This window comes from Dendrobates tinctorius, unplaced genomic scaffold (genome assembly GCF_039654945.1).
Source record: "Dendrobates tinctorius isolate UK_male_01 unplaced genomic scaffold, ASM3965494v1 ptg000083l, whole genome shotgun sequence".
Taxonomy (NCBI): Eukaryota; Metazoa; Chordata; class Amphibia; order Anura; family Dendrobatidae; genus Dendrobates; species Dendrobates tinctorius.
In genome coordinates this window covers 8,260,534-8,286,760 of record NW_027361751.1, presented here as the reverse complement: position 1 = coordinate 8,286,760, position 26,227 = coordinate 8,260,534, and the positions used below count along the sequence as shown (strand labels likewise).

Below are 26,227 nucleotides of genomic sequence, written 5' to 3'. Positions count from 1 at the left end.
GTCAACTGAAAGAGGCTGAGGTCCAAAGCCTGAAACCGGTTTGTGTATCTTCCTCCTGCCTCAATAAAGTTTTGCATCTGGACACACCATCGACTTGGAATTAATTTTCACAACAGTTTTTGCACAATGTGGAGTTGCACACAAATGTTACAACTTTTGCTGTTTTCACATATTTAAAGTAGCTTCTCCAAAATCTGTGGAGCTTGGGAGGAGCCTGAATGGGGCAGGGCTACACTCGCCTGGCAAACTTATGAAAAATTATGGCTTTTCTTTAGAAGATATGCATTGTAATTAATTTTGTGCACCTTATTCCTGCACACCTTTAATTAAAACTGACATACTAAACACCAGATCTTTGAACAAATTATTAAACAACATGTAAGTCAATACCTGGATAAGAATGAAGTGATCAAACAGAGTCAGCATGGGTTTGTAACTAATAAGTCATGTCAGACTAACTTAATTTCCTTCTATGACGGTATCACTGATTGGGTGGATCAAGGAAATGCTGTAGATATAGTATATCTTGACTTCAGCAAAGCATTTGACAAAGTCTCTCATACAATCCTTATTGAAAAAATGACTAAGTATGGAATGGACAAGGCAACTGTTAGGTGGATTCATAGCTGGCTTAGTGATCGGACCCAAAGAGTGGTCGTAAATGGCTGCACATCCAGTTGGAAGAATGTCTCAAGTGGGGTACCACAGGGCTCTGTCCTGGGCCCTGTATTGTTCAACATCTTTATCAACGATTTAGATGAAGGAATTGAGGGTAAACTGATTAAATTTGCTGATGACACAAAGCTAGGAGGGATAGCTAATACTAGAGAAGAGAGAGAGAGGATTCAAAAAGATTTAAATAAACTGGAGAAGTGGGCAGTAACTAACAGAATGGTTTTTAACAGGGAGAAATGCAAAGTACTACATCTGGGCAATAAAAATGAAAAAAGCATATATAGAATGGGAGGAATAGGGCTAAGTGACAGCACATGTGAAAAAGACTTGGGTATACTAATAGATCACAGACTGAATATGAGTCAACAGTGTGATGCAGCAGCAAAAAAGGCAAATGCAGTTCTAGGATGTATTAACAGAAGCATACAGTCTAGATCACGTGAAGTCATTATTTCCCTCTACTCCTCTTTGGTCAGACCTCATCTGGAATATTGTGTCCAGTTTTGGGCACCACATTTTAAAAAAGACATCAACAAACTGGAGCAAGTTCAGAAAAGAGCGACCAGATTGGTGACCGGTCTGCAAACCCTGTCTTATGAGGAAAGGTTGCAGGATTTGGGAATGTTTAGTTTGCAAAAGAGAAGACTGAGAGGAGACTTAATTGCTGTCTACAAATATCTAAAGGGCTGTCACATTGTAGAAGGATCAACTTTATTCTCATTTGCACAAGGAAAGACTAGAAGCAATGGGATGAAACTGAATGGGAGGAGACACAGATTAGATATTAGAAAAAACTTTTTGACAGTTAGAGTGATCAATGAGTGGAACAGGCTGCCACGAGAAGTGGTGAGTTCTCCTTCAATGGAAGTCTTCAAACAGAGGCTGGACAGACATCTGACTGGGATGATTTAGCGAATCCTGCTTTGAGCAGGGGGTTGGACCAGATGGCCCAGGAGGTCCCTTCCAACTCTACGATTCTATGATTCAGTCTTAATGAATGAGCACTTGACTGTTTCCTCGATGATCTCTTATGACCTCAGGGTGCACATGATATGTTAAAAAAAAATAATAAACTACAAATGAAAGCTAAAAACCATATTTCCAGTCCAAATAAATACACACCGTTGCCCTATACATTCTATAATCTGAGACATTACATATTATATATTAGAATGACCAAAAATAGGGAACCAGTTCTAATACTTGACTGTAATGAGTAGTGATGAACGAACGCACTTGGATAATGTGCTTGCTTGGGTGTTATCCTATTATCTTGGGCGCGTGCTCAGATAATGTTTGAGTCCCTGCTGCTGCATGATTTGCGGCTGTAGACAGCCACAACACATGCAAGGATTGCCTGTTTTGACCTGGTACAAAATCTGTAAAAGATCTTCAATAAAAAACATAGTTTTGATGTCATCTAATATGACAGTGTGTCTTTTAGCCTCCTTTAGGCACCAAGGTTGGGTACACCTACAGTCACCTATGTGACCTGTTACTACTTATTGAAAGACATGGACCTGCACTTAAAGCACCATTCCATGTTTTTTTTATTGCAGCACTGGTGTGGTGCCACTAATCGAAGTTCACTGCCCCTAGTAATATACTTACCAGCCACTGTCTTCTGTTATTGACGCCGATCTGGTCATCTTCTGGAGGCTATGACATACTGGATCGCTCCAGTGTCACAACTCAATGTAACTCTATGAGAGTCAGAAAAAGGTCAGAATGAGAATCATAGACTTCCACTGAGAGCTTGTGACCGTTACCTCTGAATTGCAGTCCCTCAGAAGTTGCAATCACAAGATGGTGGCGGGGGACTGGATTGGTGTCGGGAAGAGCCAAAGACAGCTGCTGGTAAGCATATTACTAGGGGCAGGGAACTTTGATTACTAGCACCACTCCAGCCCTGAAATAAATGGAAAAAAAAACTCTGTAGTGGTGCTTTAAATCATATTATACCTAGGGTAAAAATTCTTCATAGCTTCTGTGTAAGCACACAAATATGACATAAAATCAAAATCAGACTCTAGTGGCAAGAAAGACCCAGGACCCTTTGGAGTGGGTCATCCTCAAGTTCCTCTTCTTCAGTGGCCACATAAGAGTGACATCTCATCCATTTGACATTGTATATCGAGTTTTAGTCACAGGCTACATACAGTATGTCAATTTGGTGAAAGAACATCACTTTTTAAATTCTATACGTGTAATCTATATTTGGTGTTTATTTTCAGGAATGGCCTTCCCTGCCGATATCTTGGAGAACTGTAGCCATGATGAGCTGGAGAGCCTTTCGGAGGATTATTTGTCTTATCTTCGATGTGCTGACCCGGATAACCCAGAGTATTTATCATCGCGGGATGGAATAGAGGTAATTTATACATAGATTACCTTATTTATTTTGTTTTTTTTCATATGTGGAAATCACTGATGAATCACGCTGACACTGACCAAATTCTGATGAAAATTGGATCAATCACACAGATTTTTTTTTTTGCTTACAAGAAAAATCACAGATGACTGAATAAGGCCTAAGTCTGTATGGCATTATACTCCAGCTTGAGTGGTCAGGTCGTTCGCTTTGGGTTCTCAGCATAATACCTTTATTGAATTCCCTTTAAGAGGGTGCTTACAAAATAACATGTGTCCAGAAACCAAAAAAAATGTGATATGTGTTGATCATTATTGGATTTTTTTCCAGGTGCCAATCAGTCTTAGTACAGTAGGGTATGTGCCACTTTATGGAGGAGATCATACACACAAAGTTCTGGCTCTTTTTGCACCAGAAGATCCCCTGACAGGTAGGTCATTTCTAATAACTTTTTTTTAATATTTCGCATATGTGAAGAGAAGACATTTTTTATGTAAGCCACGAAGGTTGCAGTAGTTAATGACATAATCACAGAACACACCGAAGCCATAAAAGCAGATCTTTTAATATAGCGCTACTTTTTGCAAATTCCTAGTAAACTTTTCTGTGTTACAGTTGACTATGTCTCTAATTTATCATTTGCGTATTTTTTTTTTCTTTTAAGCACTTTTCTATTTTGTGTTATGCTTTTTGCTACTGTTTTTTTTCACTGCATATTTCAAGATACAAATTCAAAATATAAAATGATTTTACTTTCTCCCCATTTTGTGACTTTTTAACACGAAAAGTCCCACATTTTGCAAAATGGCACAAAATTGAACATGCAAAAAAGAAAATTGGTGTACATAAAGCAACTCCAGAGGGAGATTGTAGTATATTTATGCTACATTTTGCAACTTTTTAAAAGTTGCATTTGAGGAACCAGTCCTAAACATATGTAAAGAGACATTGACATAAAAATCTGAAATCTAGCAAGAAAAAAAAAAAATGCTTTAAAAAAAGGTGCAAATTGGTCGATGAATTTGTCACTAATTGAGAAGTTTTCATGCCAAAAAACTGGCAAAAATGCAATGATAAACCTGGCCATATGTTCATATTTGAATCCGGCAAGCACATTAGGGGTTCTTTTTACTTGTTGGCATTAATAGTGGAAAATGCTCCTTTTTGTATCTGCTGGATTTCTAAAGGTGCTATTAACATGAAATTCTCATCAGATGTTGCTGAAACCCATCTAATCCACACAGGCAAATAAATTAACTTATAGATGTCCATATATTAAGTTGTGTAATAATGAGAAATGACACAGGGTAAATGTATTAAACACGCTTGCTGAAACTTTTAATCCCTCATACAAAAGTCTTTGTTGGCAATGACAGCTTCAAGACGCCTCCTGTATGGAGAAACTAGTCTCAGGCATTGCTCAGATGTGATTTTGTCCTATTCTGCCACACAAGCAGTTTTGCAATCCTGAAGGTTCTATGGGCTTCTTCTCTGAACTCTGAGCATTAGTTTCTTCCATAAATTTTCTACTGGATTCAGGTTAGGTGATTGGCTGGGCCATTCTAACAGCTTTACTTTCTTTCTCTGAAACCAATTGAGAGTTTCCTTTTCTGTGTGTTTGGGATTATTTTTGTGCTGAAATATAAACTGGTATTTAATCTTCATCCTCCTGGTAGATGGCAGCAATTTTTTTAATCAAGACTGTCTCTGTACATTTGTCCATTCATCCTTCCTTCAATTATATGACGTTTGCCAGCGCTGTATACTGGAAAACAGCCCAACACAATGATGTTCCCACTTCCAAACTGCACTGTTGGTATTGTGTTTTTGGGATAATATGCAGTGCCTTTTGGCCTCTAAACATGGTGTGTATTATGGTATCCAAAGAGATCAATTTTGGTCTCATTTTTTTCCCTGTGTCATTTCTCATTATTACACATGTCCAGAAATTAAGTTATCACTGGTTTGTTTTCTTTGCCTGTGTGGATTGGATGAGTTGTTACTGATATCTGGTGAGAATTTCATGTCAATAGCAGTTTAGAAATATCTTTACTTACAAAATTGGTGAAGTGTTAAATAATTATATCTCTTGCTGTATATGGAAAAAAGAAGATTGTGCATTTTGGATTATACTTTGTCAATCCTTTTTGCACATAGCGTTATGTATTGTTAAAGTTGTTCAGCAAGATTGACCCTTTCCCCTTTAGGGCAACAAGCATACGCGCCTAACCATTCCACGTACACATGTGTATGAGTGAGATGGGGGAGATAGCTTTTGGCTTTGGTATTTGGCATATTTTAAAAGCTTGTCCTACAACAGGAGAAAGTACAATAATGAGACCAAATATCACATAGGGAAGATCATTATGATGTGCACTATGATGTACAGAAAAATACCCATCCAATTCAGTGTGCACTGATTTTCCTCTACAGCTGTGGCACTACATCTTGCTCACCAGTGGTGGACAATTGATGACGTTGTTAGGACGTCAAACCCTTCCCGGGAGGGTCTTCGGCAGGTAAGAGCCTTATCATAATCTACAAATCAGTGTTATGTATCTTCTTCAAGAAGTTGTTTGGTTTAAAATACCGTACATGTTTTTATATAATTCCTTATGGAAAGGGGTGGTTGAGTTATTTAAGGATTTCTTCGTTCAGGACCGTCATCTATAAGGAACGATTCTCTCCCTGGAGGATTCTTTATTACTTGGACATCCCACTGAATTTAATAGGAATTTAGTCATTCTTGATTGCTGCTACGAGGAACGTATTCCATGTAATTAATGAATGCCAAAGCTGCAGGATACATTGTAGTCAGCATTTTAGCAGATGGCCTTGTTAATAAAAAGGCTAAAGACCAGATTAGTGCCTGAGATCTGTACATTACACGATGCTGCACGTTATTTTAATAATTCATTATTGGCTTGGGCCACAAGGCTCTTATGCGCCCATGTTTTGAGGAGGATCAAACAGTTTTTGGAAGATTGGGTACGGGGACTTAAGTGGATCCTCACCAGTATATTTTAATAGGGTATTATCTTATAATAATAATAATAACCTTTATTTTTATATAGCGCTAACATATTCCGCAGCACTTTACAGTTTGCACACATTTTCATCACTGTCCCCGATGGGGCTCACAATCTAAATTCCCTATCAGTATGTCTTTGAAGTGTGGGAGGAAACCGGAGTGCCCGGAGGAAACCCACGCAAACACGGGGAGAACATACAAACTCCTTGCAGATGTTGTCCTTAGGGGAGTTTAATGTTACTCTTTATAGATATGAGTAATAAACTTTTCTCATCAAAGTTAAAAGAAAGAATAGCATTAGGAATAAGACGATATTTGGATAAAATAAGGATAATTTGGACATGCATAAAAGTGAGGATACCAATATGACACATCATAATTGGGGATCCTCTTTCAGGTTTTTCCATCAAAATATATTGATTACCTCTTCTTGAGATAGCACATCAATATCAGATTTGTTGGGGCACGAGACCCCACTGATCAGCTGTTACAATCTCTGGCGGTGGTTGGATGTAAACACATGGAATAGAGCTGCACTGCACGGCTCCATTCATTGTGCAGTAGCCGCTGCAATCTGCTGCAGAATAGGAAGTGTTCTGCAGTACCTGGGACCGGCCACTACACATTCAATGGAGCTGTGCAGTGCATCTCTATTCCATATGTTTACATCCGACCACTGCCAGAGCTTGTAACAGCTGATCGCTGGAGTTGTCAGAACCTTACTGTTCAGATATTGATGACCTCTCCAACGATGGTACTCAATATATTTTAAGCGGGCAACCCTTTAAGAAACAATTTAAAAATTGGTTGCTGCTATTGTAAAATAACAATAGCAACCATAGCCATCTAATTTCACCACCATCGATCTAATGATTGACTGTAGCTGTCATGTGTTGGTCCCATAGAGTTTAAGCAAAGACCGGGAGTTCCGCAGGAAGATTAGCGCTCGATCACTGCAGGAGAGATTAGGGGAATGGGGTAGTTTTTGCTATTTTACAATAGTTGTTTTTTAAAAACACTTGATGTATTTTATTTGCAGGTCAGGTCTCTGGGAGAAAGAATTGTTTTATACGTGCTAAATCGAATTATATATCGAAAGAAAGAAATGGAGAGGAATGAGGTTCCCTTCTTGTGTCACAGCAGCTCAGACTATGCCAAGATTTTATGGAGGAAGGGGGAAGCTATTGGATTCTATTCTGTGAAGCCTTCTGGTCAGTGTCTTCTTTTTCAGGTGGAATACCAATATTAGGTGTATTATTAGCATTTACATTGTAATTTCATCTGTGGAATTTAGTACGGAAGTGATCTGTAACGCCTCACAACGAGTATGACGGCACTAGTCTACCAGGTAGGATTAAAGGGCTTGCCCCATCTGGACAACCCCTGACTAAGGGTTCTTTTATACTTGCCGGGTTTTTTGCGGCCTGTTTTTACAGGACGTTTTTGCCTTCTCAGGTCGCTGTTTTTCCCTGTTGTAACAAATTGGAGGGGAAAAAACGGCGATCCACAAATACGGTACACCGCAAAAACAAGCTACCGTTGTTTTTTCGGTACCATTTATTTAAATGGAGGCCGTGTCCATGAGTTGTGAAAAATATCGAGCAAGCTCATTATTTTATCATGGCCGTATATACGGCCCTCACGGCCATACGGCACGCGGCGCTCCAATGTATTTTTGCGGGCCGTTTTTACGGCCCCATAGAAATCTATTGGGGCCGCAAAAACGGTCCCCAAATACACAGCAAGTGTAAAAGAACCCTAAATCAAAGCCATTTCTGCTACATATACTATTCAGATCAGACATTATGGCAACAGTGGTTGTGGGGTAAAAGGCTGCATTCTTCAAAATAAATTTTTGAGAATTGCCTCCTTTTAAGTTGGTCTTCAAACATTGCATATATGGACCTTGCTGGAGGGGCCTCTTCCCACCGCCTGATGTTCTTCTGATATTAAGTCTGTATTGCATTGAAGTCATATAGAGACGTTTTTTTCTATTTTGCAGTAGTATAAGCTTCTTTTTAGCATTAAAATGTGCTTCGCTAAAAGTGGCTTATAAATGATGGTGTCTTCTAATAGATGCAAGAGTAGTCCTATATGAGTTCCCCTTAATTTTCTGTATTCTTGTGATTAATTTCTCAGGAAGTATGTGCGCCTCGTATCTGACACAAAACTACACCCTACCGGTCCTGGACACCATGTTTGTTAGGAAGAGATATCGTGGTAAAGATTTTTCACTACAAATGCTTGAAGATTTTGTAGACTGTTTTACAGAAGACTCTCTCGGACTGAGGTATCCTCTGTCATCTGTAATGTACGCAGGTAACAAGTTGCTAATTACTATAACTTGTGCACTTCACAATCATCATATGCTCTCTCTGGATATTACTTTTCTACTTTGCCTGTTTTTGTTATTCTGTAATTTACAAGCCTTTAAACTTGTGGTCATCCCTTTTGGTGCCAGAAAAATTGCAGTAAGCAAAAGTCAGGGCTAAAAACTGAGCTGCTGCTGGCGATAACCATTATATTGATACTTTTCCTGCTGCTAAACTTGCTGAACAGAGGCATAGCTACATTCTGATAACAACTCAGTCCGTAAAGAGGTCCTATCACCAATCTATGGCTGTCCTTTTTATTTAAGAAAACAATGGGCAGCCTCAGATTGGTGATTCTAGCAGTAAACAACTATAAAAAAGGATTGGTCACATGCTCAAAAAAAATAGTGTTAAGTACCTTGTAAAAATCTCTCAGCTCCCCTGTTTCTGCCATTTTTTCCATTTTGTGATGCATTGCTGTGACGCTGAGTTACTCACGGACAAGCCGTGAGTCAGGATAGTCAAGGGGTCCAAGGTCAAAAGCCAGGAGGCTACGTCATAAACAGAGGGAAGAGACAAAGGCGTAGTCAGGTAATGGTCTGAGGTGAAAATACCATAAAGATAGTGGATCAGAACAAAGGGGTATAACAGATGGATTGTCAGAACGAGGTCAAAGGTCAGGCACTGAAAGATCCTCAAGCAAAACACTAGGCACAGAGAAAACTAAACAAACTGGGACTAAGTAGCTGAGCAATGAACGCCTGGAGACAGCCATCAACCTTCCAGTCTCAGATTGATGGCCGAGCTGTCAATCAAAACATTGACAGCTCAGCACGCCCCTGTCCCAGAATGGACACTGAGCTGTCAAAGTACTGACAGTTTCAGCAAGCCCCTGTGCCAGATTGGACGGCTGAGCCATCAGTAACATCAGTATCTGCACACAAGGCACACTGAGGGGTGGAATTGCGACAATTGCTGTATTGTAGAAATATTCACAGTTGTTGGTCTTGGAGTTTAGTATGTGAAAGCTCTGCTTTTAGCGCAACTGGGCATTTCTTTGCAGTCTTCTTTGGTTTGTGTACTTTCATGACTCCCAGACCACGCCAATTACAGCTCAGCCATCTCACAGTCTTTTCTGGGGGAATGCATTTTTACCTTCCTTCACAGGCACTAGCAAACAACAGCTCGGCAGTGTCTGAGACTGCTAGATCAGATGCCGAGCTGTGATTGGCAGCGTATGATAAGTACACGCCCTCAGAGAATACTCTGAAGAAACACTAAGTTGCACTACAAGCAGAGATTTCGCATACTGCACTTGAGGAGAAAAAAAAGTGAATATCTCTGCAATGGAATGATGCAGCACAAAACAGAAAAGAGCGGCAGTATCGGGGGCTCTGGGATCGTTGCAAAACATTTGTCGCAATATTTTGAGCAAGTGACAGGTTCTCTTTTAAAAAATATTCTAAAAAAAAAATCCTGAAACGTCACTAATACTTTCCTAAAGGACCTGACTTTCTGGAAAAAATCAAGTCCGAACTTTCGGGTTGTTGGATCCTGCCTGACATGTACAGTCATGGACTAATGTTTTGAGGCTTACACAAATTTTGGTTTTCACAATGTTTTTAGAGCTTTTAGATCTTTTAAGTCTATATTCACACATACAGTGGGGAAAATAAATATTTGATGCGCTGCCAGTTTTGCAAGTTTTCCCTTCTACAAAGAATGGCGAGGTCTGTAATTTTTATCGTAGGTACACTTCAATTGTGAGAGACAGAATATAAAAATAAAAAACAGAAAATCACATTGTTTAATTTTTACATTATTAATTTGCATTTTATTGCATGAAATAAGTATTTGATACAATAGAAAAACAGAACTTAATATTTGGTGCAGAAACCTTTGTTTGTAATTTAAGAGGTCAGATGTTTCCTGTAGTCCTTGACCAAGTCTGCATACACTGCTGCAGGGATTTTGGCCCACTCCTCCATACAGATCGTCTCCAAATCTTTCAGGTTTTGGAGCTGTCACTGGGCAACATTGAGTTTCAGCTCCCTCCAAAGATTTGCTATTGGGTTAAGGTCTGGAGATTGGCTAGGTCACTCCAGGACCTTGATATGCTTCCTACGGGAACCACTCCTTTGTTGCCCTAGCTGTGTGTTTTGGGTCATTTTCATGCTGGTAGACTCAGCCACGACCCATCTTCAATGCTCTTACTGAGGGAAGGAGATTGTTGGCCAAAATGTCGTGCTATATGACCCCATCCATCCTCCCTTCAATATGGTGCAGTCAAGTCGTCCTATCCTCACTGCAGAAAAGCACCCCCAAAGTATGATGTTTCCCCTACCATGCTTCACGTTTGGAATGGTGTTCTTGGGGTAGTTCTCATCCTTCTTCCTCCAAACAAGGACAAAGTTCTATTTTGGTCTCATTTGACCTCATTACCTTCTCCCATGCCTCCTCTGGATCATCCAGATGGTCATTGCCAAACTTCAAGCAGGCTTGGACAAGTACTGACATGAGCAGGGGTACCTTCCATGCCCTGCAGGATTTTAATCCATGATGGTGTAGTAATGTTTGAGAGTGTGATCCCAGCTTTCTTCAGGTCATTGACCAGGTCCTCCCTTGTATTTCTGAGCTGATGCCTGACCTTTTTCTCATTCATCCTTACCCTATGAGATGAGATCCTGCATGGAGCCCCAGACCGAGGAAGATTGACAGATGTCTTGTGTTTTGTCTTCCATCTTCTAATAATTGTGCAAAGACGTCTTGTGTTCTGTCTTCCATTTTCTACTAATTGTGTAAACAGTTGTTGCCTTCTCATCAAGGAGCTTGCCTATTGTACTGTAGCCCATGCCAGGTTTGTGGAGGCCCACAAATTTAACTCTGGTGTCCTTAGACAGATCTTTGGTCTTGGCCTTGGTGGACAGGCTGGAGTGCGATGCATTGAGTGTGTGCACAGGTGTCCTTTATAAAGGTAACGTGTTCAAACAGGTGCAATTAATACAAGTAATGAGTGCAGAGTAGGATGGCTTCTTAAAGAATTAATAGGTCTGTGAGAGCCAGAATTCTTGCTGGTTGGTAGGTGAACAAATATTTATTTCATGCAATTAAATGCAATTTAATTATGTAAAAATCATACAATGGGATTTTTTTGGTTTATATTTTTAGATTTTGTCTCTTACAGGTGAATTGTATCTACAATAAAAATGACAGACCTCTCCATTCTTTGTAGGTGGGAAAACTTGCAAAATTGGCAGTGTATCAAACACTTATTTTAGCCACAGTTTGTGTGAATGTTACCATCTAAAGAAAAAGTTATCCTAGTTAATTCCATTTTTTTATTTGTTTCTTTTCACTGAAGCAGGTAGAATATAAACTTCTTCTATCTATTGACTCTAAACAATTGATCAGTGAAAAACAGATGAAACTTGAATGAAAGTGTGAATTGCAAAGTATGTCTTGAACGTGTCAGTTCAGTTGTTTTACATGGGGTACCCATAGACTTTAATGGCGGAGTCTGACCCGCAAAACAGATGAGATTATACAATGCTCCGAGTGTCATGAACCTGAGGTACCAAACTGTTTTTAAAACTGTGTTGTCTGAAAAAAAAGTCAATATTGTCAGTTTATTTTCAAGATGTCTGCAATTCCACCTGACATGCTGGATATCAACTTCTGGGCCAAATCCTGACTGATGTTAACCTATTCTTGTCTATTCAGACTTTGGAGTTTATTACAATTTCTTTGTTTTCGTTTGTCAACCTGCTTTTTAAGGATTAACCACAGGATCTCCATGAGATTGAGAGGTAGGGATTTTCCTGACCATGGACCAAAAATTTTAATAGTTTGTTCACCAAGCCACTTAGTTATCACTTTTGCTTTGTGACATGATCTCCGACATGCTGGAAAAAGCATTGTTCATCACCAAATTGCTCCTGGATCATTGGGAGCAGTTGCTCTTGGAGGATGGTTAGATAATTCTTTATTCATGGCAGCCCAGTCCCTTGGATGAAAAACAGCAACACACATGAATGATCTAAGGATCGGGGTGGACATATCTCAAAGGTCCAAAATGTAAGGGGATCATACCCCAAAATTATATTCAAAACAAGGTACAGTATGTATAATGAATTTTATTCAATACTTAATCACACAAAAACTTAATTAAAACACATGTTTACACAACACATAATTAAAAAACTAAATATAAAAATATATATGAATACGTATATACAGTATGAGGGTAGCAGGGTATGCAGGATGAAATATCACATGGGGAAATCAATTTAATTCAAGAAATTAAAAAAGATCAGAAATGATATTTTATATAGAAATTATTCAGTATGGATCACTATTTAACCCCTTCCTGACATCCGACATACTATCCCGTCCATGGGACCCGGGCCCCTATGCCCATGGACGGGATAGTACGTCTACCGCGATCAGCGGCGCCCACGTGGTGAGCGCCGCTGATCGCGGCCGGGTGTCAGCTGATTATCACAACTGACACCCGGCACAATGTGTCAGGGGCGGTCACGGACCGCCCCCGACACGTTAACCCCTTGCACACCACGATCAAACATGATCGCGGTGTACCGGGGGTTAAAGGGAAGCATCGGCAGGGAGGGGGCTCCCTCCGTGCTTCCCTGAGCCCCCCACGGCAGCGCAATGTGCAGCGCTGCTGCCGGGGGCTCCTTTCCTGCAGGCCCCCGAATCCAAGATGGCGACGGGGGCCTTCGGGGGCCTGCAGGAAGCTGGCTTCCTCAGTGCCTGCAAAGCGCAGGCATGAGGAAGCCTTGTGCACTGCCTGTGACAGATCGCTGATCTGTCACAGTGATCTGTGATGTGACAGATCAGCGATCTGTCACAGAACAGTGATGTCCCACCTGGGACTATTTAATAAAGTAAAAAAAAATAAAGTGTTAAAATAATTTTAAAAAAAAACGCCAAATAAGTTACAAAAAAAAAAAAAATATTCCACCAAATAAATCCATTTTTTGAAAATAAAAAAAACCAAAACAATAAAAGTACACATATTAGGTATCGCCGCGTCCGTAACGACCCGCCCTATAAAACTATCCCATTAGTTAACCCCTTTAGCGAACCCCTTAAAAAATAAAAATAAAAAACGAAGCAAAAAATAATGATTTATTATCATACTGCCAAACAAAAAGTGTAATAACGCGCGATCAAAAAGACGCATATGAATATCCATGGTACCGCTGAAAACGTCATCTTGTCCCGCAAAAAACGAGCCACCACACAGCATCATCAGCGAAAAAATTAAAAAGTTATAGCTCGCAGAATAAAGCGATGCAAAAATAATTATTTTTGATATAAAATAGTTTTCATTGCATAAAACCGACAAAACATAAAAAAAGACCTAAATGAGGTATCGCTGTAACCGTACTGACCCGAAGAATAAAACCGCTTTATCAATTTTACCGCACGCGGAACGGTGTAAACGCACCCCCCCAAAAGAAATTCATGAAAAGCTGGTTTTTGTTCATTCTGCGTCCCAAAAATCGGAATAAAAAGCGATCAAAAAATGTCACGTGCCCAAAAATGGTACCAATAAAAACGTCAACTCGTCCCGCAAAAAATAAGACCTCACATGACTCGGTGGATCAAAATACGGAAAAATTATAGCTTTCAATATGTGGTGATGCAAAAACTATTTTTACAATAAAAAGCGTCTTTTAGCGTGCGACAGCCGCCAAACATAAAAACCGCCATAAATAGTAAATCAAACCCCCCGTTATCACCCCCTTAGTTAGGGAAAAATAATAAAATAACAAAAATGTATTTATTTCCATTTTTCCATTACGGTTAGGGTTAGGGTTAGGGCTAGGGCTAGGGTTAGGGCTAGGGTTAAGGTTAGGGCTAGGGTTAGGGCTAGGGTTAGGGTTAGGGTTAGGGCTGAGATTAGGGTTAGGGGTGTGTTGGGGTTCGGGTTGGAGTTAGAATTGGGGGTTTCCACTGTTTGGGCACATCAGGGGCTCTCCAAATGCAACATGGCGTCTAATTTCAATTCCAGCCAATTCTGAGTTGAAAAAGTCAAATGGTGCTCCTTCCCTTCCAAGCTCTGACATGCGCCCAAACAGTGTTTTACCCCCACATGTAGGGTATCAGCCTACTCAGGACAAATTGCAAAACAATTTTTGGGGTCCAATTTCTCCTGTTACCCTTAGGAAAATAAAAAATTGGGGGCAAAAATATCATTTTTGTGGAAAAAAATGATTTTTTTATTTTCACGTCCGAGCGTTATAAAATTCTGTGAAGCACTTGGGGGTTCAAAGTGCTCACCACACATCTAGATAAGTTCCGTGGGGCGTCTAGTGTCCAAAATGGGGTCACTTATGGGGAGTTTCAATAGTTTAGGTACATCAGGGGCTCTCGAAACGCACATGACACCCGCAGACCATTCCATCAAAGTCTGCATTCCAAAACGTCACTACTTCCCTTCCGAGCCCTGACGTGTGTCCATACAGTAGTTTTCTCCCACATATGGGGCGTCAGCGTACTCAGGACAAATTGGACAACAACTTTTGGGGTCCAATTTCTCCTGGTACCCTTGGGAAAATAAAAAAATGGTGACTAAAAGATCATGTTTGTGGAAAAAATACGAATTTTTTATTTTCACGCCCGGGCGTTATAAACTTCTGTGAAGCACTGGGGGGTTCAAAGTTCTCACCACACATCTAGATAAGTTCCTTGGGGGGTCTAGTTTACAAAATGGTGTCATTTGTGGGGGGTTTCCACTGTTTAGGTACATCAGGGGTTTTCCAATCGCGACATGGTGTCCGATCTCAATTTCAGCCAAAAACGTCAAATGGCGCTGCTTCCCTTCCGAGCTCTGCCATGCGCCCAAATAGTGGTTTACCCCCACTTGTGGGGTATCAGCGTACTCAGGACAAATTGCACAATAACTTTTAGGGTCCTGTTACCTTTGGAAAAATAAGAATTGAGGGTGAAAAGATCATTTTTGTGGAAAAAATATGATTTTTTAATTGTACGGCTTTATGTTATAAACTTCTGTGAAGCCCTTGGGGGTTCAAAGTTCTCCCCACACATCTAGATAAGTTCCTTAGGGGTCTAGTTTCCAAAATGGTGTCATTTGTGGGGGGTTTCCACTGTTTTGGTACATCAGGGGTTTTCCAATCGCGACATGGTGTCCGATCTCAATTCCAGCCAAAAACGTCAAATGGCGCTGCTTCCCTTCCGAGCTCTGCCATGCACCCAAATAGTGGTTTACCCCCACATGTGGGGTATCAGCGTACTCAGGACAAATTGAACAATAACTTTTAGGGTCCTGTTACCCTTGGAAAAATAAGAATTGAGGGTGAAACGATCATTTTTGTGGAAAAAATATGATTTTTTAATTGTACGGCTTTATGTTATAAACTTCTGTGAAGCCCTTGGGGGTTCAAAGTTCTCACCACACATCTAGATAAGTTCCTTAGGGGGTCTAGTTTCCAAAATGGTGTCATTTGTGGGGGGTTTCCACTGTTTTGGTACATCAGGGGTTTTCCAATCGCGACATGATGTCCGATCTCAATTCCAGCCAAAAACGTCAAATGGCGCTGCTTCCATTCCGAGCTCTGCCATGCGCCCAAATAGTGGTTTACCCCCACATGTGGGGTATCAGCGTACTCAGGACAAATTGCACAATAACTTTTAGGGTCCTGTTACCCTTGGGAAAATAAAAATTGGGGTGAAAAGATCATTTTTGTGGAAAAAATGATTTTTTAATTGTACTGCTGTACGTTATAAACTTCTGTAAAGCCCTTGTGGGTTCAAAGTTCTCACCACATATCTAGATAAGTTCCTTGGGGGGTCTAGTTTCCAAAATGGGGTCACTTGTAGGGGGTTTCCACTGTTTAGGTACATCAGGGACTCTCCAAACGTGACATGGCGTCCGATCTGAATTCCAGACAATTTTGCATTGAAAAAGTCAAACGGCGCTCCTTCCATTCTGAGCTCTGCCATGCGCCGAAACAGTCGTTCCCCCCCACATATCAGGTATCAGCGTACTCAGGACAAATTGCACAATAACTTTTGCAGTCCAATTTCTCCTGTTACCCTTGGTAAAATAAAAAAAATTGAACCTGAATTACTTTTTTTGTGAAAAAAAGTTAGATGTTCATTTTTTTAAAATATTCAAAAAAATTCCTGTGACGCACCTAAAGGGTTAATAAACTTCTTGAATGTGGTTTTAAGCACCTTAAGGGGTGCAGTTTTTAGAATGGTGTCACTTTTGGGTATTTTCTATCATATAGACCCCTCAAAGTGGCTTCAAATGTGATGTGGTCCGTAAAAATAAAATGGTGTTGTAAAAATGAGAAATCGCTGGTCAACTTTTAACCCTTATAACTTCCTAACAAAAAAAAATTTTGGTTCCAAAATTGTGCTGATGTAAAGTAAACATGTGGAAAATGTTAGTTATCAAGTTTTTTGGGTTCCATATCTCTGTGATTTAAGGGCATAAAAATTCAAAGTTGGAAAATTGCGAAATTTTCAACATTTTCGCCAAATTTCCGTTTTTCTCACAAATAAACGCAAGTTATTTGAATGAAATTTTACCACTAACATGAAGTACAATATGTCACGAGAAAACAATGTCAGAATCACCGGGATCCATGGAAGCGTTCCAGAGTTATGACCTCATAAAGGTACAGTGGTCAGAATTGTAAAAATTGGCCCGGTCATGAACGTGCAAACCACCCTTGGGGGTGAAGGGGTTAATATAGAAATTGATCAAAGTAGACCATGCTCATCCAGAAGATACCATACCAGATACTGATCTTATAAATATTGTGGTCCAATTGTTATAAATACCAACCCCTAAAGGCACACCACTGTTCCCCTCTCACCACTCCAACGCGCGTTTCACTGTCGCCTCATTAATTGTTTTTTTGTGATTAAATATTTAATAAAACTCATTATACACACGGTACCTTGTTTGGAGTGCAATAATTGGGTATGATGTATAATAATAATAATTTTATTTCTATACCGCCGACATATTCTGCAGCACTTTACATTTCAGAGGGGACTTATACAGACAATAGACATTACAGCATAACAATAATCACATAGATCAAAACAGATACCAAGAGGAATAAGGGCCCTGCTCGCAAGCTTACAATCTATAAGGAAAAGGGGAGACACGAAAGGTGGATGGTAACAATTGCTTTTGTTGTTTGGACCAGCCATAGTGTAAGAATCGGGTGTTCCTGTTGCTGCATGAACCGGTTATCAGCTTAAATATGTAACATTACAGACACAGAGGGCTATTAAATGCATAAAGCGTGTGAGAACATAGTGCGAGGATCCTGGTTATGGTAAAAAAATTTGAAGGGGCAACACAGGGATGGTTAGATCAATGTATTGAGGCAGTAGGCCAGTCTGAAGAAATGTGTATTTCGGGCATGCTTAAAACTGTGGGGATTGGAGATGAATCGTATTAACCTGGGTAGTGCATTCCAAAGATTTGGCGCAACACGTGAAAAATCTTGGAGACGGGAGTGGGAGGTTCTGATCATTGAGGATGTTAACCTCAGGTCATTAGCAGAACGGAGGGCACGGTTAGGGTGGTAGGCTGAGACGAGGGAGGAGATGTAGGGTGGTGCTGAGCCATGGAGTGCTTTGTGGGTGAGGGTAATAAGTTTATACTGAATTCTGGAGTCGATGGGTAGCCAGTGTAATGACTGGCACAAGGTAGAGGCATCAGTGTAATGATTGGTGAGGAATATGATCCTGGCTGCAGCATTCAATGTATATATATTTAGTATTCAGGGTTTGTTATATTATTTCTTATTTTTGCTATTTATTTTCTATATAGGTATTTCTTTTTTCAAAATGTAAGGGGGGCCACTTTTACCTCTAAAGCAGGTGCTATTGTGCATGATAATGTCTTATTGGACTACAAAAGGTCCAAGTACTGTTCTTGCATCTGGGCCTTCTTCTGTCTGTGTCTGCCAATGCTCCTTTGCAGTCCAATACCTGTACTTCCTGCAAAGTTATTTTCTCTGATGAATCTCCCTTCAGTCTTTGCATAAAATTTATGTAATTGTCACTAAAAGCGTAAAAACTTAAGAAATACTGACACTACTACTTCAGTAACCATATAATCATCTGACTAAAACATCTAAAAACACCAAAGAAGCAAACTTTGTGAAAACCAAAATATGTGTCATTCTCAAAACTTTTGGTCACGGCTGCAGAGTAATAATTCACAATAGATAAACACACATATACAGTATATACATTGGCATGTAAACGTTTGTACAACCCTGGTAAAAATTACTGTTATTGTGAACAGTTAAGCAAGTTGAAGATTAGATGATCTCTAAAAGGCCTAAAATTATAGATGACACATTTCCTTTGTATTTTAGGCAAAAAAAATATATAGTATTATATTTTCATTTTACAAATTGCAAAAAGGAAAATAAGCTGATGCGCAAGTTTGGGCACCCTTGAAGATTTGTGTGCTCAGATAACTTTGACAAAGACTTCAGATCTTAATCAGCCTTTTAGGGTTATGGATTGTTCACTATCACCGTTAGTAAAGGCCAGGTGATGTAAATTTCCCAGCTTTATAAAAATCCAGCCTCCTATAACCTTGTGACAAAAAAACAGTAGATATGGGTTCTTTTGAGCAACTTCCTAGCATTCCGAAAATGAAAATGCTGGAGTCTCACAAAGCAGGAGAAGGCTATAAGAAGGTTGCAAAGTGTTTTCAAGATGCTGTTTCCTCAGTTTGAAATGTAATTAAGAAATGGCAGTTAACAGGAACAGTGGAGGTCAAGATAAGGTCTGGAAGACCAATCAAAATTTCAGTGAGAGCTACTCATAGGATCGCTAGAGTGGCAAATCAGATCCCCTGCTTGACTGCAAAAGACCTTCAGAAAGATTTAGCAGACACTGTAGTTCTGGAACATTGTTTTACTGTTCACAGGCACCTGCACAAACATAGCCTTCATGGAAGAGTCATCAGAAGAAAACCACTCCTGCATCCTCACCATAAAATTCAGTGAATAATACACTGACTGAAAAAGAAGCACAGTGGGCATGAGATCTCTATAAATCCACTGTAAGATGCTGCATTTTTGAGCCAGGAAAAATATGCAGCGATAAACGCACCAAAAGCTTATCATGGGAACGTAACCTAATAGTATTTTTTTAATCACAGCCTGTTAAAAATTGTGTACCATATATTTTTTTTTGTTTTATGAAAAAGCTCCAGTAGCATGGGTGTGTATTGTTTCTCCTTTATTCTACCATATGCATATTGCCTCTTTTAATACTTTCCTTTTTTTTTAGCCTGCAAACAGTATATAGACAAGTACCCTGGAGATCAAGAGCTGCTTTGGGAAGTTGAAGGAGTTGGTCATTGGTTCCAGAGAACTCTTATCACAAGTATTATAAGGAAGGAATCCCAGAGATTATTCGGTAAGGTACACCTCTAATACAAGATAATATTTGCTTACATTAGTGATGTACCTTACATTACATTTTCTATGCACATTCAAGGAAAAAAATGCTAGATACTTATTACTTGTAAAAATGTTAAAGCGTATAATTTCTAGTGATTACATAATGAGGAATCTCACCATCTATGACATATGTCCTGAACTTTCCTCCAGATTTCACTCTACAGACTCTGTTTCTAATTTTCCATTCTTTCTGAGTTATTATTTTAGTAGTGTAAAAGAAATCAGAAGCTTGCAAAAAAAATTTTTTGGGGGTTGTGTCTCCATTTTTGGAGATCTGTAACATTTTAAATTTTCAGTTGATGGAGCTGTGTGATGGCGTAATTTTTACGGGGCGAGACATCGTTTTTATTGATACAATTTTGGGATGTGATGTTTTGATCACTTATTACAGCATTTTTTGAGGATTTGCAGCAACCCCAAAAAAATACCATAATTTTGGTGTTCTTAAATTTCTCTCTGTTTATGAAGAGGCAATTTGCATATCTCTGTTTATGATGTTTACTGATCAGGTTACCTTAATTATTTTAATATTTTGATAATTTGACTTTTCTGAACGTGGCGATACCACATATGTATTTTTGGGGTGATTTGAACTTTTATGTTATTTTTTTTCATTTTTTTTAAACTTTTTTTTTTTTACTTCTCACTGTTCTTAATAGTCCAATTAGGGGACTTGAAGCTGCAATCGTCCATTCGCTTTTACTATACACAGTGATGCCACCGCATCGCTACCTATAGCAGAAATCATGGTCTTCTTTGGAGCTCGGCCACAGGCAGGATTTCAGAGGAGCTCCGTAATGACAAGTACGGAGGTCTTCAACAGGCTTGCTTTCTTATCAACCCATCGGCAACCCACAATCACATCATGGCCACGCCAGTGGGCACATGGAATGACGCGCATTTGTGCCGGTGCGTGTTAAGGGCTGCTGTCAGAATTTGACAGTGACATTTAACAGGTTAACTATCTTGGATGGAGCTCCACTCCACCACCTCTTTCAAGCAATGTCGACGTCAGGTCTCTCGAAGTTCGTGTGCCATATTTATGGCATGTCACTGATGGGTGGCTTTTCTTCGTTCTCACTTTCTTTGGATGATGATTGGATGTCTGAAGGTGAAGACTGCAGACCATCAGTGACTGCTTTTTGGATGCAGGGCTCACATGGCATAACAATGTTATACGAGTCTCAGGAGACCCATCGTCGACATCGCTTGTACTGCTCCGATGCACAACATGAGTATAAAGTGTTTTATTTAAGAAGGGGTTGTCTCAGCATTAGACAACCTCTTTAATATCTTATTTTTATACAGAAGGCAGGAAATCTGTGCCCCATCCTGTACAGTCGTGTGAAAAAGTGTTTGCCCCTTCCTAATTTCCTATTCTTTTGCATGTTTGTCACACTTAGGCCGGTTTCACATTAGCGCATTTTCAGCGCGCGCACGGCCGGGGGTAGCTCCGCCCCCGAGCCGGCTCTCTGCCCGGCGTGCCCGCCCCTTGCTTGTAGCGCCGCCTACTAGCGGACAGCGGCGCCTGCGATCGGCGCACCATATCTTTAGCATAGGGTGCGCAGATCGTGCGCAGGCCGTGCGCTAGTTGCGCTTTGACCTGCGCTGCGCACTTTTGACGGTGCGCCGTGCGCGCCAAAATCCGAAAAGTTTGATTTTGGCGCGCACGGCGCACCGTCAATAGTGCGCAGCGCAGGTCAAAGCGCAACTAGCGCACGGCCTGCGCACGATCTGCGCACCCTATGCTAAAGATAGGGTGCGCCGATCGCAGGCGCCGCTGTCCGCTAGTAGGCGGCGCTACAAGCAAGGGGCGGGCACGCCGGGCAGAGAGCCGGCTCGGGGGCGGAGCTACCCCCGGCCGTGCGCGCGCTGAAAATGCGCTAATGTGAAACCGGCCTTAAATGTTTCATATCACCAAACAAATTTAAATATTAGAGAAAGATAACACAAGTAAACACAAAATGCAGTTTTTATATGAAGATCCTTATTATTAAGGAAAAAAAGAAATCCATACCTACAGGGCCTTGTTTGAAAAAGTGAGTTTTCCCCCCTTCCCCCCTTAAAAGATAAATTAACTGTGGTTTATCACATCTTTGGGAAACTCAGTTCAAATTCCCAAGCCACACCCAAGTCTGATTACCGTCACACCTGTTCTCAAGCAAGAAATCACTTAAATAGGACTTGCCTGACAAAATGAATTAGACCAAAAGATCCTCAAAAGCTAGACATCAAGCCACAATCCACAGAAATTCTGGAAGAAAATGAGAAACAAAGTGATTGAAATCTACCAGTCTGGAAAAGGTTATAAAGCTTTTTCTACAGCTTTGGGACTCTAGCGGACCACAGTGAGAGCCATTTTCCACAAATGTTGAAACCGTGATATTGTGGTAAATCTTCCCAGGAGTTACCAGCCAACCAAAATCACCCCAAGAACACAGCAACAATATCACGCTGTGACGTTCTTTGGTAAGAGAGAGGAGCCTCAAACTGTCCCTCGAACTGAGACCCTAACTATACCTGTCCTGGGGGTTGTCTTGAAGGTAGAGAGTCACAGGTGTCCGACATTGCTATGCTCCTGTTAAACCCTAATCTGTAGTCTCTCCCACCCCATGAGGCATGGGACAGAAATGTAAGGTAAACAAGACACAAAGACAAAACAGGGATAGCAGAAAACATCTATCATACAAAAGCACAGACCAACAATATTGAAGAGGATAGGGACAGGGAGGAATAAACTAAATGGGAATTGGGACCAGAAGATACACACATGTACTAGACCAAACTACAGATCACTACTACAACAACAATGCTCCAACCATTTAACTTTAGCAATCGGCACAGGAAGAACCCCAGAGCCAGTATATATAAAGGGAGAAAATGATAAGTAGTTGCAGCTAAGAACAGCCAGGCTGTATGGTCATCCTTCATGGAATGAGTCCTTAACCTTCTCAGCACTGAAGGAAAGGAAATCCATTTAAAATAGGACATGAATCACAACATATTTAAAGAAGACTTGTGATTCATTATTCAATGTGTTCGTCTAACTCCATGTCATCCAATGGGACATGATACCCTCGTGACAGATGATTAATCCAAGAGGACACAAAAGACTCCACAACAACATCCAAAGAACTGCAGGACTCACTTGCCTCAGTTAAGGTCAATGTTCATGACTCCACCATAAGAAAGAGACTGGGCAAGTGGCCTGCATGGCAGAGTTCCAAGACGAAAATCACTGCTGAGCAATAAGAACATAAAGGCTCATCTCACTTGTGCCATAAAACATATTGATCCCCAAGATTTTTGAGAGAATTATCTGTGGACTGACGAGACAAAAGTTGACCTTTTTGGAAGGTGTATGTCCCAGTACATCTGGTGTAGAAGTAACACAGCATTTCAAAAAAGGCACATCATACAAACAGTAAAATATAGTTGTGGTAGTGAGATGGTTCAGAGACTGGTTTTCTGCTTCAGGAACTGGAAGAATTGATGTGGTAAATGAAACCATGAATTCTACTGTCTACCAAAAAATCCTGAAGGACAATGTCTGGCCATCAGATCGTTATCTCACGCTGATGTGCATTTGGGTTATGCAACAGAACAATGATCCAATACTAACAAGCAAGTTCATCTCTGAATGGCTTAAAAAAAACAAAATTAAGACTTTGGAGTAACCTAGTCCAAGTCTTGACCTTAATCCGAGTGAGATGCTGTGGCATGACCTTAAAAGCATGGTTCATGCTCGGAAACCCTCCAATCTGGCTGAATTGTAACAATTCTGCAAAGATGAGTGGGCCAAAACTCCTCCAGAGCGTTGTAAAAGACTCATTGGTAGTTATCACAAGTGCTTGATTGCAGTTGTTGCTGCTAAGGGTGGCTCAGCCAGTTATTAGGTTTAGGGGCAATCACTTTTTCACACAGTAGGTTTGGATTTCTTTTTCCCTTAAAATAAAGACTTTCAATTAAAAACTGCATTTTTGTTTACCTCTGTTATCTTTGTCTAATATTTATATTTGTTTGGCGATCTGAAACATTTATCTGTGACACACTTGCAAAAGTGTATATAACATTGCAGTAATGTAATCACTACAGTAGATGGATTTTTTTTTACATACAGATACAATTTACAGAGTATGGAGCCATTGTAATTGCGTAGATCCTGAACGCATGGTTCCATGATAACCCTTAGATCTCTCCTGTAATAGAATTGTTATATTCATATTTATGATCCTCTTTATTCCTCCAGATAAAGAAAATGCCAAAGACGATCCAGTTCTTCCTTCTACAGAACCACCATCAGCAGAGCCACCAGCTGAATCACAGATAGAAGACGTAGAGGAAAAGGAGGACATTCAGATAGTGAATACAGAGGACACACAGGTGGGATTGTAGGTCCAGGTGACCTTCAGAATTTGCTTCCTACTCACCTGAACTTACTCCGTATATAGCGGTTTATGACACAGCAAGCACCTGCCTCTAACAGGAGTGATTACAGCTAAGATCCACCTCCTAAACTCCCATCGTGGTGTAACATGATTGTGGAGTGAGGATAGATTACCATGGCAGCTGGCAGCCCTGTCACTGCCATCTCTGTACTCCTTGAATTCGTAGGAGATCTGTAAATATGTAATGTAGTGCTACATTAAAGAATTTAAGTATATTGTACAAACAATCAAAGGTTCAAGTCAAATAATGAAAGGGGTTCGACTCTAAAAATATAAAAAAAAGTTTGAACTCTTGACAAATAGCGATACCAAATATGGCTTTATTTTTATGTCACCAAAACGCAGATTTTTCATGATATAAAATTACCGTATATACTCATGTTTAAGCTGAGTTTTTCAGCAGATTTTTTGCTGAAAAAGCCTTCCTCGTCTTATACTCGAGTGAGGGTCCCACTTACCGTATTTTTCGGACCATGAGACCCACTTTCTGCCTCAAAAAATGTGAAGGAAAATGGGGGGTGCGTCTTATAGTCCGGATGTACCTGCTCAATAATGTGACTTTTTTTTAATTTGTTCCATCAAAGAATTTTTTTTTCTGCCATCTCTTGATATTGGCAATCTGTCCCTGTAGCCATAATAAATCTGTCTTCTCTTCTCTCTGAAGGCCTGCAGACCATCGGCGGGTGTTTCTTTCAACCCATCCACAAGATCTCGTGTAGTTTTGAACTTTTGCCATATTTAGAGTGCACTCCAAAAATTCCCCTGATTGTAATTTATCCCCATAGAATAAAGGTAACACATTACTTCTAAACGGCTTATTTAGGACAGGACCCTTACAACTGACTTTATTTATCTTGTTATTTTATTTATTTTAACCCAAAATGTCTTGTATTCTCTTTTACTTTAGGTAGAACCAGATAAAGAGAAATCCATCATAAATACTGATGCAGGCACAATTGAGGGTAAAGGATTCTATACTTATGGTAACGAACTAAAATACTAAGTGGCAAATTTACTAGTCCTCTTTAATAAAAAGACAGAGTAAAATTGAACTACTTAATCTTAAAATGCACAGTGGTTGATGCTGGATGATAAATCTTGAGCATTTTTTTGACTGTCTAATCCAAGTACTTGAATCAATGGTACTGATGAAAACAAAAATCCCAGCATACACTAGTCTTGTCCAACGTACAGACCAGACTAGACCAGACTAGTGCATATCAGTAATAGGCAGCTGCTGCGCTCGCCCTCTATCTGGACGAGCACACGGGACTGCACATGGAGACAATCACGTCCACAAATTGTGGACGTGACCAGCCTGGGTTTAATTATGGCCATCTCCATCTGAGCATAGGCCACTTAAGCTAAAAAGTGTTTTCCTCACCTGCCTTTTATACACTTTTAAAGGGAACCTGTCAGCAGTTTTGGCCGATATAAGTTACGACCACTGCCTTTCAGGGCTTATCTACTATATAATTGTCTAATTCTGTCTGTCTGTCATGGAAATCCCACCTCGCTGATTGGACGCAGCAGCCCACGACCAATCAGCGACAGTTGCTTAGTCGTCGTGGCAACACGGACGCATTGCTTATTGTACAGGCACATTACAGCCGTTAAAGGCATCACTGCTGCATTCCTCATTACACAGGCACAGTCCTGTATATATTCTAGAGTACAATACATTAGGTAACAGTAGAACAGTGACTGCAGCTCTGGGTGTAACTTGTGTACAATACATTAGGTGACAGCAGAAAAGTGAATGCAGCTCTGGGTGTAACTGGAGTACAATACATTGGGTGACAGCAGAAAAGTGAATGCAGCTCTGGGTGTAACTGGAGTACAATATATTAGGTAAGATCTGAACAGTGACTGCAGCTCTGGGTGTAACTTGC

At 40.3% G+C, this 26,227-nt stretch overlaps 1 protein-coding gene across 5 annotated transcripts in view; it reads left to right on the top strand.

The window, feature by feature from the left end:
• FAM169A (family with sequence similarity 169 member A) overlaps positions 1-26,227 on the top strand; it is a 172,325-nt gene that overhangs the window by 104,589 nt on the left and 41,509 nt on the right. For 4 of the 5 annotated variants that reach the window (XM_073584084.1, XM_073584083.1, XM_073584082.1 and 1 more), the window contains exons 2-9: positions 2,910-3,046; positions 3,377-3,476; positions 5,480-5,565; positions 7,117-7,288; positions 8,217-8,396; positions 19,715-19,843; positions 24,137-24,270; positions 25,243-25,318. In XM_073584084.1, the coding sequence (XP_073440185.1) occupies positions 2,912-3,046; positions 3,377-3,476; positions 5,480-5,565; positions 7,117-7,288; positions 8,217-8,396; positions 19,715-19,843; positions 24,137-24,270; positions 25,243-25,318 (1,012 nt within the window). In that variant the 5' untranslated portion in view covers positions 2,910-2,911. The remainder of the gene's footprint in view (positions 1-2,909; positions 3,047-3,376; positions 3,477-5,479; positions 5,566-7,116; positions 7,289-8,216; positions 8,397-19,714; positions 19,844-24,136; positions 24,271-25,242; positions 25,319-26,227) is intronic. The other variant, XM_073584081.1, reaches the window with a different exon arrangement.